The sequence below is a fragment of the Phodopus roborovskii genome, unplaced genomic scaffold (genome assembly GCF_943737965.1).
Source record: "Phodopus roborovskii unplaced genomic scaffold, PHOROB, whole genome shotgun sequence".
NCBI classification, from domain to species: domain Eukaryota; kingdom Metazoa; phylum Chordata; class Mammalia; order Rodentia; family Cricetidae; genus Phodopus; species Phodopus roborovskii.
The window spans coordinates 4,042,676-4,056,916 of NW_026126682.1; the positions used below are offsets into that span (position 1 = coordinate 4,042,676).

A 14,241-nucleotide genomic window follows, 5' to 3' on the forward strand; every position below is an offset into this window, starting at 1 on the left:
TCATCTTAGCTGTCTGTCAATATAAAATGCATAAATAAATGTGCTCTACTTAATACTGGAATATTATTTAGTCATACAGAAGAATGAAAGAAATCTAGGCATGTAGCTTAATGCCAGAATTCATGCCTACCGTAAAATTAATCTCCAGTAGTGCAAGAAGAAAAAAAAGCAGCAAAATGCGTGGAATGGGTGGATATGAAATGAAATAAACCAAAGGGAAAGCTGAGTGCTATATGTCCTTACTCATGTGAAGCTAAGCCTGACTACCTGTGTGTAGAGTAGTGGTTACTAGAGATTGGTATGTGTTTGTGAGGGGATGGGAAAGGGTGGTTGGATCTCCTGGTGCATATTCCAAGTATAGCAATACCACACTGAACCCCTTAATATGTAGGATAGATTGTGTTAATAAAAATGATCAATATGGTTATAACAACCAGCACCCCCTATTCCACAATAGAATAATTCAGAGCACGAATTTAACTTTCCTCCATACTCAGAAACATCCTGCCACAGAACCACCTATTCAGAACCATGGGAATTGGTCCTAGTTTGGAATTTCTATTAATCCTTCTCATGCACATGCCTGCACTTTGCTGGTCTATCTGGATGATGCTGATGGCTCAGGGAGAAGGAGCCATACTGTACTTGGTAGATGATGTTGCTTCCAACTCTCCAGTTTCAGATGCTGAAACATGAGCATCAAGGCTGATGCTTTAAACAGATGTGGACTAAGGTAGATTTATATTTTATGGCTTCAATGAGAAACTTCCTTTACATGTCACAAAGTGTAAAATGATTTGAATTTATTTTAAAAATACACTGTAACAAGAGTTCATGAGTTCTGTGCACCGGCCTGAATATTGACCATGGAAAAATAGATGCCTTTTTGTGCCAGCAGCTGCTGGTGGGTGCCATGCTCCTTGACCTTGCCATTCTGAATCACCACGATCAAGTCTGCATTCTGGATGGTGGACAGGCGGTGAGCGATCACAATGCAGGTGCGGCCTTCCCTGGCTTTGTCCAGGGCTTCCTGGACAACCTGTTGAAAGCCCAAGACAGTACTGAGAACCGCAGCAGTAAGTGTGAATATCCTATAGCACTGAATGAAGCATCAACTGTCATAATTCCCTTTCTAATCTCCTTGTGGCTTTATACACATGTATTTTTACAAGCTGCCATTGTAATCTACATTGTTGTGTTTTACTCTGACTTTACAGATACAGGCTCCCACAAGGAAAATGACCCTGGCAAGTATTTAAACTTTCTGACTAATTGCCATATCATCCTATTGAGCTCCTCCCCCACATTATAGCTAATGTACCAAAATTGTGATTTTCGCAGCTCTTTTCTTTGAACACTTGTTTTATGTTTAGAAAAATCAATGTATATTTTTAGGAAAATTGGAGGTCATACATTTCATTACATCAGAACAATGGCATCTAAATCCAGTGTTTGCTTCCCCACCTGCTTGTCTCACCCCTGTTTTCCCTAGGTTAGTGGGACAGGGGAAGGCAGACCTTTTCACTCTCAGGATCCAGAGCTGACGTGGCTTCATCTAGCAGCAAGACCCGAGGTTGTCTAATGAGGGCTCGAGCGATAGCAATCCTCTGTTTCTGGCCTCCCGAGAGCTGAGTCCCCTTGTCTCCTACTCTTGTTTCATATTTCTGCAAGTTAGTCATCAATAGGTGATGCAGTTTTAAGCCAGTTCGTTTTACAAGGAAAAGAATTAAAATCAGTTGACAGTTTTATAGTAAGATATTTGTGTTTTTAACAATGCATATTCAGCTCCAGAGAAGGTTTGCCTTCAAAACTGAACTAGAACACAGTGTCTTTAATTTTCAATGGTACTGTCACAAGAGTTTGAGGTATTTTATATCCCTGCTATTCACATTAGTACCATTTTATCTGATTTTAGTGGAATCACAGCTTAGACTTACAAAGGGTTTTTTTTTTTTTTTTTTTTTTTTGGCAATTTGAAGTAGCCAGATGATCCATGAACAAAAATAGTTTCTTCTATTAATAGCACAATAATTGATATCTACAAATGTATTTCTGGGTATTTATTCCAGAAATATTAGAACCGAAGACATCACTACCCATAAATGTATAACCTCACATTTAGAATAACTGTGGCAAGTTTCTTCAGGAGAAAGGTAAATCTGCAGTTCAGCCATGCATAAAATGCCACTCATCAATTACAAAGGAGTGGCTGATAAATACTTCAAAAAGGTGCTGAGTGAGAATCTGTCTCCACAAGTTCACATATGTATATGTCTAGCTTATCCCTATAATGTAAAGTGGTGCAAATTGAGAACAGATTAGTATTGCAAGAACTGTGGAGCCTGAAGTGGGAGGGAGGGAGTGGTATATGAATGGAAAGATGGCAACATGAGGGATCACCATGTGATAAATACATTCTGTTATCTTCAGTGTCAGTGCCGCTACACAGAACCACACACACACACACACACACACACACACACACACACACAGAGTCCTGAGTAACTGGTCTGGATGACACCAGTACAGTATCAAAGGCAGCATCCTGGTTACTGTGGTATTATAGTCCTGAAAGAGGTTATCATTAGAGGATACAAGAAATTTCCATATTCCATGCCACAGTGTACTTATCTATAAGATTCTCAAAATCAAAAGCTTAAGTTGGAGGGGAAAGTAGCATATGGACTATACCAAGCCATAGTTCACATGTAGTCTGGACAACTAACGTGAGACCTGATGTGAAGCACTCTAATCTTCACTCATTGGTTTCCCACTACACGAGGGTGCTGAAACATCAAGGTCAGTGTCATCCCCAAGTGACCACGTTGATGCATCAGCCCATTCCTTATAAGACTCCTGGGAGAACTTTGGGGATTGCTTCATGGATAAAAATGAGCCTGCACTGGTTTCAGCTAAGACGCTTTGAGTTAACTCACTTGGGGCAGCGTCTCAATGAAGGGGTGGATGTTGGCTGCTTTGGCCGCCCTCACAATCTCATCTTGAGATACAACCCGGCTGTTGTCTCCATAGGCGATATTCTCAGCGATGCTGTAGTCAAATAAGATGGGCTCTTGGGACACAATGCCAAGTTGGGCTCGGAGCCACTGCACATTGAGTTTCTTTGCTTCTTGACCATCTAGGAGCTGAAAAACAGAAATCCTCAAACTATTAGAGCTTTAAAAGAAAAATGAAACAATCCTAAATAGGAAATGACTGAATTGTGTAGAAGGCGCTTGTGGTATGCACCAGCCATGGTGAAATGCCTCATGTCTAATGCCAACATGCTGAAGGACAGCATAGTTAGCACAGTGGCTCTTATGACAAGCCTCTCTTGCAGTGGTCTAGAAGGTAAAATGAAACACACACACATGTTTTGTCTCAATCTGCCCTCCACTAGGGATTTCTGTGCCATCTGCCTTTAGGAAGTCCACATCAAAATGTGACACTCAGCTCCCTGTCCCTAATGTCCCTACTCCTTAAACTTTATTCTCCTTGCTCCCCTAGAAAAAGAAGAATGGATCAGCAACACAGCCCTAGGTCCTGGAAGTTGGTCCCTCTGTTTCTTTTATTCTGTGAAAGCTGCCAGTCTGAAACTTCCCCCATATGTTTGTATATGTATGTGTGTAGTGCATGGTCATGTGTGTCTGTACACACATGCATATATATGTCTGCACATGCATGTGCTAGGAGTTGATGTTGGATATATTTCCATTTTCTACATCATTTTTTAAGCCAGGGTCCATTACTGAACCTGGAGCTCACCAATGTGGCTAGACTGGCCAGCTAGTGAGCTTCAGAGGTTTGCCCCTTTCTGCTTCCCTAGTGTGGGATTACAGAGAAACACCTCTATGCCAGACTTTTAAAATCTATTATTTTATTGTTTGCATACGGTATATCTTTATCATATTCTTTCCCTTGTCAAACTCCTCCCAGCCAGCCCATCTCCCTAACAACCCAACTTCATGTGCATGCAAGTGCTCACTATCTCTTTCACAAAACTAACAAGCAGCAGAAAATGAGGATCAAAAAACCCAGTAAGACAAAACAAAACAAAAAATGCATACCAAAAAGGCAAGAAACATGGAATCTGTTTTGTGTTGGTCAAGTCCTTCTGGGTGTGAGATAAGTTCTGAGGATTAAACAAAAGTTCTCATGCTTGAACTACTAAACCATCCCTCTAGTGCCAACTTCTTCTACTATTGACTGTGTCAGTTAGAGACACATTTTTTTTTACCCAGAATATACCAAATGCCATACATCTATGGCAAAAGCCCACTGGGAATGAGCTTGGGTTTGAAGGTCAATGTCAGACAGTTCAAGGTTAGAGAATGAGGCCAACCAGACAGCAGTAGGGAAGAAAAGCAGATACATCCCTGTTCTGAGAGTCTGTGTTGAGCTCAGCAGGCCTGAGGTGACTTTGGATTTACTCTTCTCTCTCCGAGAGTTGCCAGCTTCCATCTTCTCTGTCCTGTCTTTTCTCACAACACAGGACAAGCAAAGATGAGATCATGGAAAGTGAAGTGCTACAGAGAGCAAAGCCTTTAGGAGGATGAGTTCTGCTGGTTGTTTTGTTCCTGTTTTGTTTGCTGTGCATAAAAGATGTGCCCGCCTTCCTACTTCCAGATGATAGCTCAGTTTTGCTAAGAAGACTGGACTGTGTAAAAGGTCCATCGGAGGCCAGAAATCAGTCCTGTACCAGTATTTTTAGTACAACACTTAAGTGTCTGATATTCTTCCACAATGGCCCCATGAATTTACTTGGTACAGGTGCCAGTTTACAGTTTATAAGCTGTGATCATTACACCAGACAGGATTTTGGACCTTCATGCAACCGTTAGTCTGATCACATAAGATACAACCTTGAATCAATTTACTAAGGAAAGTGCGCTCACCACTGTTCCGGCCATGGGGTCGTAGAACCGCTCGAGCAGCTGGACCACTGTGCTCTTCCCGCAGCCACTGCTGCCCACCAGGGCCAGCGTCTGGCCCTTCTTCACCTCCAGGCTCAGCCCCTGAAGCACTGGGATGTCAGGTCGGGTAGGGTAGTTGAACACGACTTCATTAAATGTCACACTTCCTTCAAACTTATCCTAAAATTTTTACAATAGTTTTTATTGAACTGATCTCACAACCATTGGAAACACAAGTAGTATTTCGAGGAAACTTTACCAAAAACAGTAATAGTGAAACATGAAATGCCTACTCAGTATGGTGCTGGCATCGGTTCACGCTGAGAACAAGTTTATTAGGATAGAAACGGAAGATGAACAAAGGCTAGACCAAGAGTTATCAAAAGACAGGCCATCAAAATGCAGTTTCTGATTTGTGGAACATCTGAGCAGACAGCTGAAGAAAGCTCAGGCACCGTGAAAATGAAATTGCTAACCACGTTATTGCCCCTGAATTATTGCATGGACTTCATGTGGGAATGACTAAGCTGGTGTCAAAATTATTTTGTTTCAGCACACCTTCATTTTTTCTGATGTAATGTTGCATTAAATTTTTTAAATGCCCCCAAAAGTTGGTGAGGTACTAGCCACATAAATATCACACCCACGATGAGTATGTGATAGATGAAAGCAAGCCTTTAGAACCAAGCTCTGTCATCTGGCCAGAGGAAACTTACAGGCCACAGCCCTTCTCTGCTGTAGCTGTCAATCAGAGGCAGTCTTTCAAACAGGCTGAATAAGTGTGCGGCAGACAGCTTGGCTTTCGCATAGTCTGGAGCAAATGAGCTGGCATGTCCTAGAGCCACTGCGCCAAACACAATTGCTGAAAATACCCTGGATGGAAGGAGAGGTATTAAAGTTAGCCCCATGGTATTCAAAGTCCAAAGATAAAATTTTTAACTGGCATTCACATATCTGTCCTTCAATTGTCATTTCCCCAAGCCCACGTACATTTCTGGGAGATTCCAGTAAGAACAACAAAATCTAGAAGGGAGGCAAGACTTCCTTTCTCAGTCTAGGTTTTCCCTGTTCACCTTCTGGCAGTAAGGGCTCTGGGGTTTGAGAGTTAATGGTTTTAAGTCTCCTGGAGTAGCCTATAACTGAATCTTATTTGTGATCTCAACTCATTTTAGTTGCCAGGTATACCCTTTTTAAGACTGAAAAACAAAACAAAACAAAACAAAACAAAACAAAAAACCCTTGAAGTTCAAAGTACCTAGGGACTCAATGAGTGGTAGGCTGAGTGACAGGGTACTGCATTCCAGTTTGTGGTTTTGACAACCCTGCACACCATGTGATAATAATCACTGAAGTAAATAACTTTTATTAGGCCTGAGCAGTCTAAGGGACCACTGACAGTGGAACCAGGATGTATCCCTGGTGCACAAAAGGACTTTGGAAGCACATTCCCCATGGAGGGATACTCCCTTAACCTAGAGGCAGGAGGCCCTCCCTTCTAGTCCCAATTCCAAATGACTTGACAGATTTTGTTGACCCCTCCTGGAAGGCATCAGCCTCTCTGGAGCGGGGGAGGGGGGAAAAGATGGGATAGGAGGGGAGTGGGGGGTGAGTGGAGATAGGAAGGAGGGAAAGAGAGAAGAGTGAGGGAGAGGGAAAAATATATATATATTCATATATATATATATATATTATAGACTATTTCTTCTAACAGATGCAGAATATACATTCTTAGGAATTCATGGACCTCACTCTGAAACAAACCAGTCTTACATTCAAAAGAATTGAAATCTTGTTATCTGCCCTGGTCACAAAGGAGCAAAAGGAGATACCAATAACAAAAGACATTTTAGAAATTTCCATAGTGTCTGGAGACTGAACAAGGTTACTGATGAAGTCAGAAAGGAAATCACAGGTCCCCAAAACAGATGCAAGTGCAAACACAGCCTACTCCAATTTGTGGGTTGCAGAAATCTGATACCAGGAAGAAACTTCACAGCAGTGAATGCCAGCATTAAAAGAAGAAAGGCTTCATATAGACAACCTAAAAATGCATCTGAAGACTTACAGAAGCAAGAATAAGGGCCTAGTGTGGCTCAGTGAAGAAATAAAAATCATGTTCCACACAAGCCTGAGGGCAAAAACAGACTTCCAAAGACTATCCTATGACCTCCATACATGAGCTGAGCCAAATACATATACATCCTCACATTCTCTCTGTCTCTCCTCTTCTTCCCCCCCCCACCGTCTCTCTCACAGACAAACACTACACAATAATAGTAAAACAAATAAAAAAAAGTGAAAGCATGAACAAGAGAGAACAAAAATTAGAATAGAAGAGCAGGAAACAAAATCAATACAAACGAAAAGTGAGTTGGTTCCTTAAAAAAATTAAAAGAAAATATTTTAAGAAGCCCTTAAACTAGATTAGCCAGGAAAAAATAGTAAATACTTCCATGTTCATGGATTGGAAGTATGTTGTGTAAGGCTCATATCACCCAAAGCAATCTAATTTAATGCCATTAGTCCCCACCAAAATATATTGACAGTATTCACAGAACTATAAAAAATAATCTTTAAAATTACATGGAACCATACATACAACTGAGCAAAAGGAATAAAGCTAGAGACATCATAGTAGTTGGTCTTGAGACAAACTATGGAGCCACAGTAACCAAGTCAGCATTGTATTGGCATAAAACCAGACACATAAACCAAGAGATCCAACACACATCCTAGAAATTAATCTAAATCAAGTGGCTTCTCATCAAAAGCACCCAAACCAGACACAGGAAAAAGGGCAATCCCCATAAATAAACAATGATGTAGGAAATCCCCATAATAAACAATGCAGGCAACTGTGGGTGTCTACACATAGAAGACAAACACTTGGTATCTGCCTCTCACCTCTTAGGGGAAAGAGCAGGTTTTCCAGACTTAGGCAGACATTCGTTCAAGGCCATGTTTTGGTTATAAAATGTAGCAAGTTACTTAACCCAAATAACCCTGTTTTGAGTCTGTGACTTTCAATAACTTTCTAGTAACAGTCCTACACCTTTCTCTGCTTACATTCTGTGCCTAAGCATCTCATGTATACAACCAACCTCATGCTTCACGTGCAGTCAGCTTCACAAGCTTGATGAATTTTAGATCACTCGGATGATGAAACTCTACAAGGTTGGATTTCTGTGCTTACTAGGGTCACAGCTCTAGAAAACTAACTCCTTGATCTCATCTTTGGACAGTTGTTTTTCTCTACACCACACCTTTACACAAGCCTATCACAACTCTATTACACCATCAGTATGAAATAATCTTACTGTTTTTCAAAGCTACTTACAGAATGACATCTCTGAAGCGCATATGTCCATTCACAATGAGGTAAGCACCAAAGCGAAAACAGCCAGCATAGGAAAAATACATAAATGCTTGGGAGATGCTAAAGGTGATGCCATAGATGTGTGCCATCTGCACTGAATTCCTAAAAGCAAAATCGTTTATTCACAATTAATATTCACAACCATTATTCAGCTTCCCTTACTCCCTGTCTAGTTGAAAGCACACACAGCTTTAGCCTGGTTAGCCTGGACTAACTGCCTGCCTTCTAGAGTAGTAGGTTAAGCAGGTCATTCAATGCATTTCTGACTTACACAATGAAATAGTGCCTATCATGAAAAGATTTTTTGAGAACTAAATGCAGTAAGCAACATGAATACCCATCATAGTGTCTAGCACATGGTAGTTGTTCAAGCAATAACAGCTATTATACACTATTTAATAATTCAGGTATTCAAACCATATTATGTAATAATTATGTCAAAATACCTAGGATTCCAGTGTTAGAAATAGCATTGTAGCTTTCTGAATACAACTCATTTGCATATTCTTATCATGCACATGTTAAAAGCATTTCAGTTTCACAAACATTTGATTCTGCCAGCCCCATACACAATTTGTCTTACACTGTTTTTAATTAAACTTTTGCTGCACTTTATAAGACTTCTAAATCCACTCCCCAGTAATTTCTTTACTCGTAAACCAGGAAATATTTGGCGAAGCAAATTCATTGTGTTGCTGATTTGTGTGGTGTCACCTGTATGCTATGACCATGATGCTATCCTGATTTGGTTGGTGTAACCTGTATACTGGTGTTAGGCTGATTTGGGTGGTCACTTACTGTGACCATGGTGTTGCACTGATTCGGGAGGTGTCACTTGCATACTGTGACCACGGTGCTATGCTTCTTTGGGCATTAACTTGAATACTGTGATTACAGTGTCATACTTAACATTATGGAGCCATTTTCAGTCTTTAAGTTATGATCAAATTAATATTTTTTTCAGCTATTCAGTCTTCAAAGTTAAAAAATACACCGCAAGGTGATGGGGTAATATTCACATCAAATATCAAATAGACAGTAAAGAGCTGTATGTTCTTTAGCATCATGCAAGTAACCACAAGTGAAGAGTCAGGACATGATGAGAATGTCCAGGATTCTCATTCAGATATGCAAGTGTTCAAAACTACTGATTCCATAAGGCAGGTGTGGGGGTGGCACATCCTCATAATACCAGCATGTAGTAGGCTGGGCAGAAGATCATGAGTTCAAGGTTGGCCTGGGTTGTACAGCAAGGTGTCGGTTACCCAGTAAGAAAGAAGGGGGAGGAAGGGAAGGAGGGACAAGAAGAAAGGACGGAGGGAGGGAGAGATGGGGGGAAGATTATCACCACTGTTCCAGTCTACACATTGTGCTCAGTTTTGTCAGTGTGAAGGTGATTGATTTACAAAACCAGGCCTGATGGAGACAAGGAGAAAATAGAACACAGGGAGTTTTCAAATGAGCCAACTGCAAACCAGTGAAAGAGGCTGCATGTCTTTTTCTACAGACCAGGTTGGAGCTGGTCCATATTTAGAAGACAAGGGATATCTGTCCTCTGGAATGGAGCACATGGAACCCATATTGAAATCTGCCTACGTACTCAAGAAAATAAAGGTCTGGACGACTTCTCCTGAGCATGCCCATCCTGAGCCACTGCTGGGTTTCACCACAATGACTAAGCTTTCATGCAGACCTTGATACCTCAGAGACCAAATCCTACCATGTTCACAAGAGAAAGGAACATGAAATCCTGGAACTTGATGAGATAATTACCAGAAAATGGTCAGTCATTTTTGTTCAGAGCAGAAGTTTCTAATGCTTTAAGTGGACAGCAGCAGAAACCTGGGAAACACTAGGCAAACAGCAATCATGTGTTTATTACCTGTAAGGTCCATGCAATTTTTCAACATACATTGATTCAAATTTTCTTTCCTGGGTCAAGGACACAACAGTCCTAATATTCTCTATGGCCTCTGTTGCAATCTGTAACAGAAAACTCTCCATTAGAAATGGCACTTTCATTTCTGAAATGAAAAATATCTGTGACATATACTCTGAGGGTCAAGCCAATGACTCTTAGATTTCTTCAAATAAAAGCAAAAGGCAGAATACACTCCTTAAGACTAGGCTGTAAACAAAATATTGGCCTTGGTGTTGTGTTCAGCAAGCAGCTAAGTCTCTGGATGCTCATGGAGGATGACAACTGAGGGTCAGAATGGAACATATAGCCCTGCCACCAAGCAGTCACATGGATGACGTCAATCACAGTCCTTTAATGACCATGTGGGTCTAGGAGACACAATTAAACAATGGTTTTAGGGGGTCCATTGAAAGTAATGGTCACTGTCACCATGGACACACCATCTCGTAGTCACAGTCTACCCACAAGCAGGAAGGAGACTCCAACTGTAAACAGATGACCCTGCTTTCAACTGCTGTCTAAATGAAGGAAACAGGCCTGATCCTGGTTAATCAGACTTCATTTCCTGGAGCTGGAGGCAAGTACCTGTTGGGAAGCCCTGTGGAATCAGATGGGACAGGGGGTCTTCATTTGGGGGAGAAGATCTGAATGCAGGTGTTTGAGGAATGATACAGATGTGCAGAGAGGCTTACAGAGAACACAGCCTGTGGACCTAAGAGACAGAGACTCAGAGAGCATACAGCCTGGGGACCTAATAGATAGTCAACACCCTATTGCCTACACTTGAAATATATCCTTTTTGTCAAACCACTTTAACCCAAGCCAACCAGAAGGTTTGCTGTTTTGTTTTTCAAGTCTTATAGCCAAACAACCCTTTGAATATTGTCTGTGACTAGCTCTTGAGTCTAAATCATGGTTGTATAGGTATGTTACCTGACTATACCATCAACACCAGGAGTGTCAGATCTTAAATTTTATGGTTTTGTTTAATCAGCTTTAACGTCTATTTCAGCTTCCCATTGTAAGTAGTGAAAGATATGCTACCTTAGGCTAAAAAACTCTATATCTTAAAATAATAATCTAACAGATAGCAGAAGCAGCCAAAATATTGCCACATCAAAGGACACAACCTCCTTTTGCCTCAGGAAATTCGTGTTGGGTAGTGTTACTCTGTTGTGACAGATGGTAAAGGTCCAGAGAGTTCCCCACAGGCCTGAACAGCCTCAGGGCATGAGGACTGCTAGACCACCTGATGCCAAGTCTACTCTGCCAATTGCACCATGCTGCTCTGTCTATTTTGAGATGTGCACAAGGGGAAACAGTTGTAAACAAGTTTACCATCAACTCTTGATTTTCTGGTCATGGATTAACTTTGTGGTCTAGCTCTGATATCACCGGTTCCTGAGCTTAGTAAGTGGGATCTAACCAAGACACCATGATATAAATTCATCACTTGTCCTACAAGGGATATGCTGGTGGAAGTAGTTAGTAGGATGTGCATATATTAATGTTACATTTAGAGGGTTGCTTTACGAGTAGAACTATGATTTGTGGCTATAATCTTACTTTGCCTTCCTTTTCCTACAGCACAGCAACAAAAATGGTAAGCTTTCCTTGGAAAATTGAAAGGGGACTGTCCCAATTCCTGATATATTTTGGCCATAAATAAACATTTGTACCCAAGTAAAAGAGCATTTCCTTTTGAAAAAAGAATAGATTACCCAGGCTCCCATTCCCTTCTTGGATCCCACCCTCCTGATGGTGCTCCACCCCTCCTAATGGTGCTCCACCCCTCCTAATGGTGCTCCACCCCTCCTAATGGTGCTCCACCAGGCGGAACTCAATGTAGACCACACAGATCTTAAACTGGGCAATCCTCCTTCATTTGCCTTGCAGGTATTGGCATTATGAGCCACCACACCACACCAGAAACTCCACTCTAACCTCGGGTCTCTCAGTGAGTCAACAGTTGGTGGAGAAAACAGAATTGAACCTTGACTGAATTGTTGGAGATTGATACAGTTTTAATCTCTCATATTTTCCAAATGTATCATTAGACTGCCTTGAAAGCCATTCATCTGATTCCCAGGATGACACTTTTAGTAAGTTTATAAAGAAAGCTGGACAGCATTGTGCATGGAGTCTCATTTCACCAATGTAGAAAGGCCACTGGAACTGAATGTTTTCTTCAGCATCATATGGTATGAACAGAAGGCCAAGATTAAGAACTGAACATTTTTGTCTATTTGAAACACTATTCAATTCTAACAGCCTTACTTCTACCAATTCTTTTGTAATTTTCATTGTTATATAAATATTAACTTTTTCAATAGAGTCATGATTATCTTGTTGGCTAGATTCAGGTGTTTTTATTTGTGTAACTTTTCTAAGGAAAATTGATTTTCCTTCACACACACACACACACACACACACACACACACACACACGTGTTCACTGAAGAATGCTGTATACATTCACAAGAACAGATATGTCCATGAACACAATCTACACCTCACCATTTGAATGTCTGTGCATTACAAGTGAAATGTTTATGTGTGGGTTTAGACATATTTAAATACCTACATATAGAGAGGTGGTAAGAGCTTTCACTTGAGCTTGCTTCCTGTCCACACTTCTACATTTGCAAAATTAAGGGTCAGGCTCAGCAGGTCAGAGTTCTTGCTCTGAAAGCACAAGAACCTCAATTCAACTAGGCAGCATCCATGTAAGAAGCCTGTCACCCTCATGTGTGGGAGCAGAGGCAGGCAGATTCTGGGACTTCACTGGCCAACTCCTCTAACCAAAATGGAGGGACCATGTATCAGGAAATAGGCAGAAAGCAATAAAGGACCGCACACAACGTGTTTCTATGGTCTTACACACTTTACACACGTGTGTACATGGGTGTGCATAAATACACATGTGAGGCAGCATTATCATCTACCTCACAGGATGACTGTGAAGATATGAAGAATGAGTTCATAATGTGGTTTGATCACACCAGACCGCCTGAAACAGAGTGCAAGCTGATCCTACATTCCAAACAGCTGGACAAAACAGCCCTACAGACTACAGCTAGGATATCTGAATCTTCTTCAAATCCCCCAAGACAGCGCCCCTTACCAGCAGGAAGTAGTTTGGAAAGAACGACGCCCAAATTCCCAAATATTGTGTATAAATGTTTGTTTTCATTTAATTGGACTTTGTTATATAAAATTAAATAAAAAAATAAATAAAAAAATGAAAAAAAAGAAGAATGAGTTCATATATGTAGTACAATTGTCATTAGACATTAGAACCACAAAATAAGGAATTACTGCCACCTGGTGGCTAACTTTAACAATAAATATAACAAGAGGCAAAAAAAAAAAAAAAATGGTTGATTGAATAATCCACTTCTATCCTCTGTCTTAACTCTTATCTATAAAATAGCAACATTTGTTCTATCAATGACATCAAGATATGTAGACAAGGTGAAGAAATGCATCTGGACAATTTGGAAGATCTTTATAACAAGTTCTGTCTGGAAACTGTAAATTTTAGATCTCATTTTCAAGTTCTAGACATTATTGATACAGTAAAATATTTGCACAAGTTGAAAATTTCCAGTTGTAGTGACAACAGTAAATGTGACAATTCAAGCAAAACACTCTAAAAGCAGCCCTTCTGTTAGCTGAAGCCCACTTAGCTCACCTTTCCAGCAGCTTCCAGTGCTTTTTTATCTCTCTTGGCATTTCCAGCCAACATTTTCATCTCAACAATTCCTGATACAGCAATGAACGGAACAACTGATAACAGCAAAAGTGTCAATTGCCAACCGTAGATAAATGATATAATGATACCGGTTCCTAGGTTGGCTGTGTTCTGTGCAATTAAAGCCAACCTGGTTCCTGTGGCCTTCAAGAGAAAAAGAGTAAGGGTAAAGTTCCAAACCATGGGTCCCTGCCTTAGACTCCCCACACAGAATGTGAAGGCTTTCACTCTCTCAAATAAACCCACACTCACTCACCTAACTCACAAGGTTCCTCCCTCCA

The 14,241-nt window shown here is 40.8% G+C and overlaps 1 protein-coding gene across 3 annotated transcripts in view; it reads right to left on the reverse strand.

Annotated features, from left to right (window-relative positions):
- Nucleotides 1–783: 783 nt before the first annotated feature.
- Abcb4 (ATP binding cassette subfamily B member 4) overlaps nt 784–14,241 on the reverse strand; it is a 49,756-nt gene continuing 36,298 nt past the window's right edge. For all 3 annotated transcript variants that reach the window (XM_051174546.1, XM_051174547.1, XM_051174548.1), the window contains 8 exons: nt 13,901–14,104; nt 10,169–10,269; nt 8,248–8,388; nt 5,627–5,783; nt 4,893–5,090; nt 2,937–3,143; nt 1,518–1,664; nt 784–1,039 (listed from right to left, as the gene is read on the reverse strand). In XM_051174546.1, coding sequence (XP_051030503.1) covers nt 833–1,039; nt 1,518–1,664; nt 2,937–3,143; nt 4,893–5,090; nt 5,627–5,783; nt 8,248–8,388; nt 10,169–10,269; nt 13,901–14,104 — 1,362 coding nt within the window. In that variant the 3' untranslated portion in view covers nt 784–832. The remainder of the gene's footprint in view (nt 1,040–1,517; nt 1,665–2,936; nt 3,144–4,892; nt 5,091–5,626; nt 5,784–8,247; nt 8,389–10,168; nt 10,270–13,900; nt 14,105–14,241) is intronic.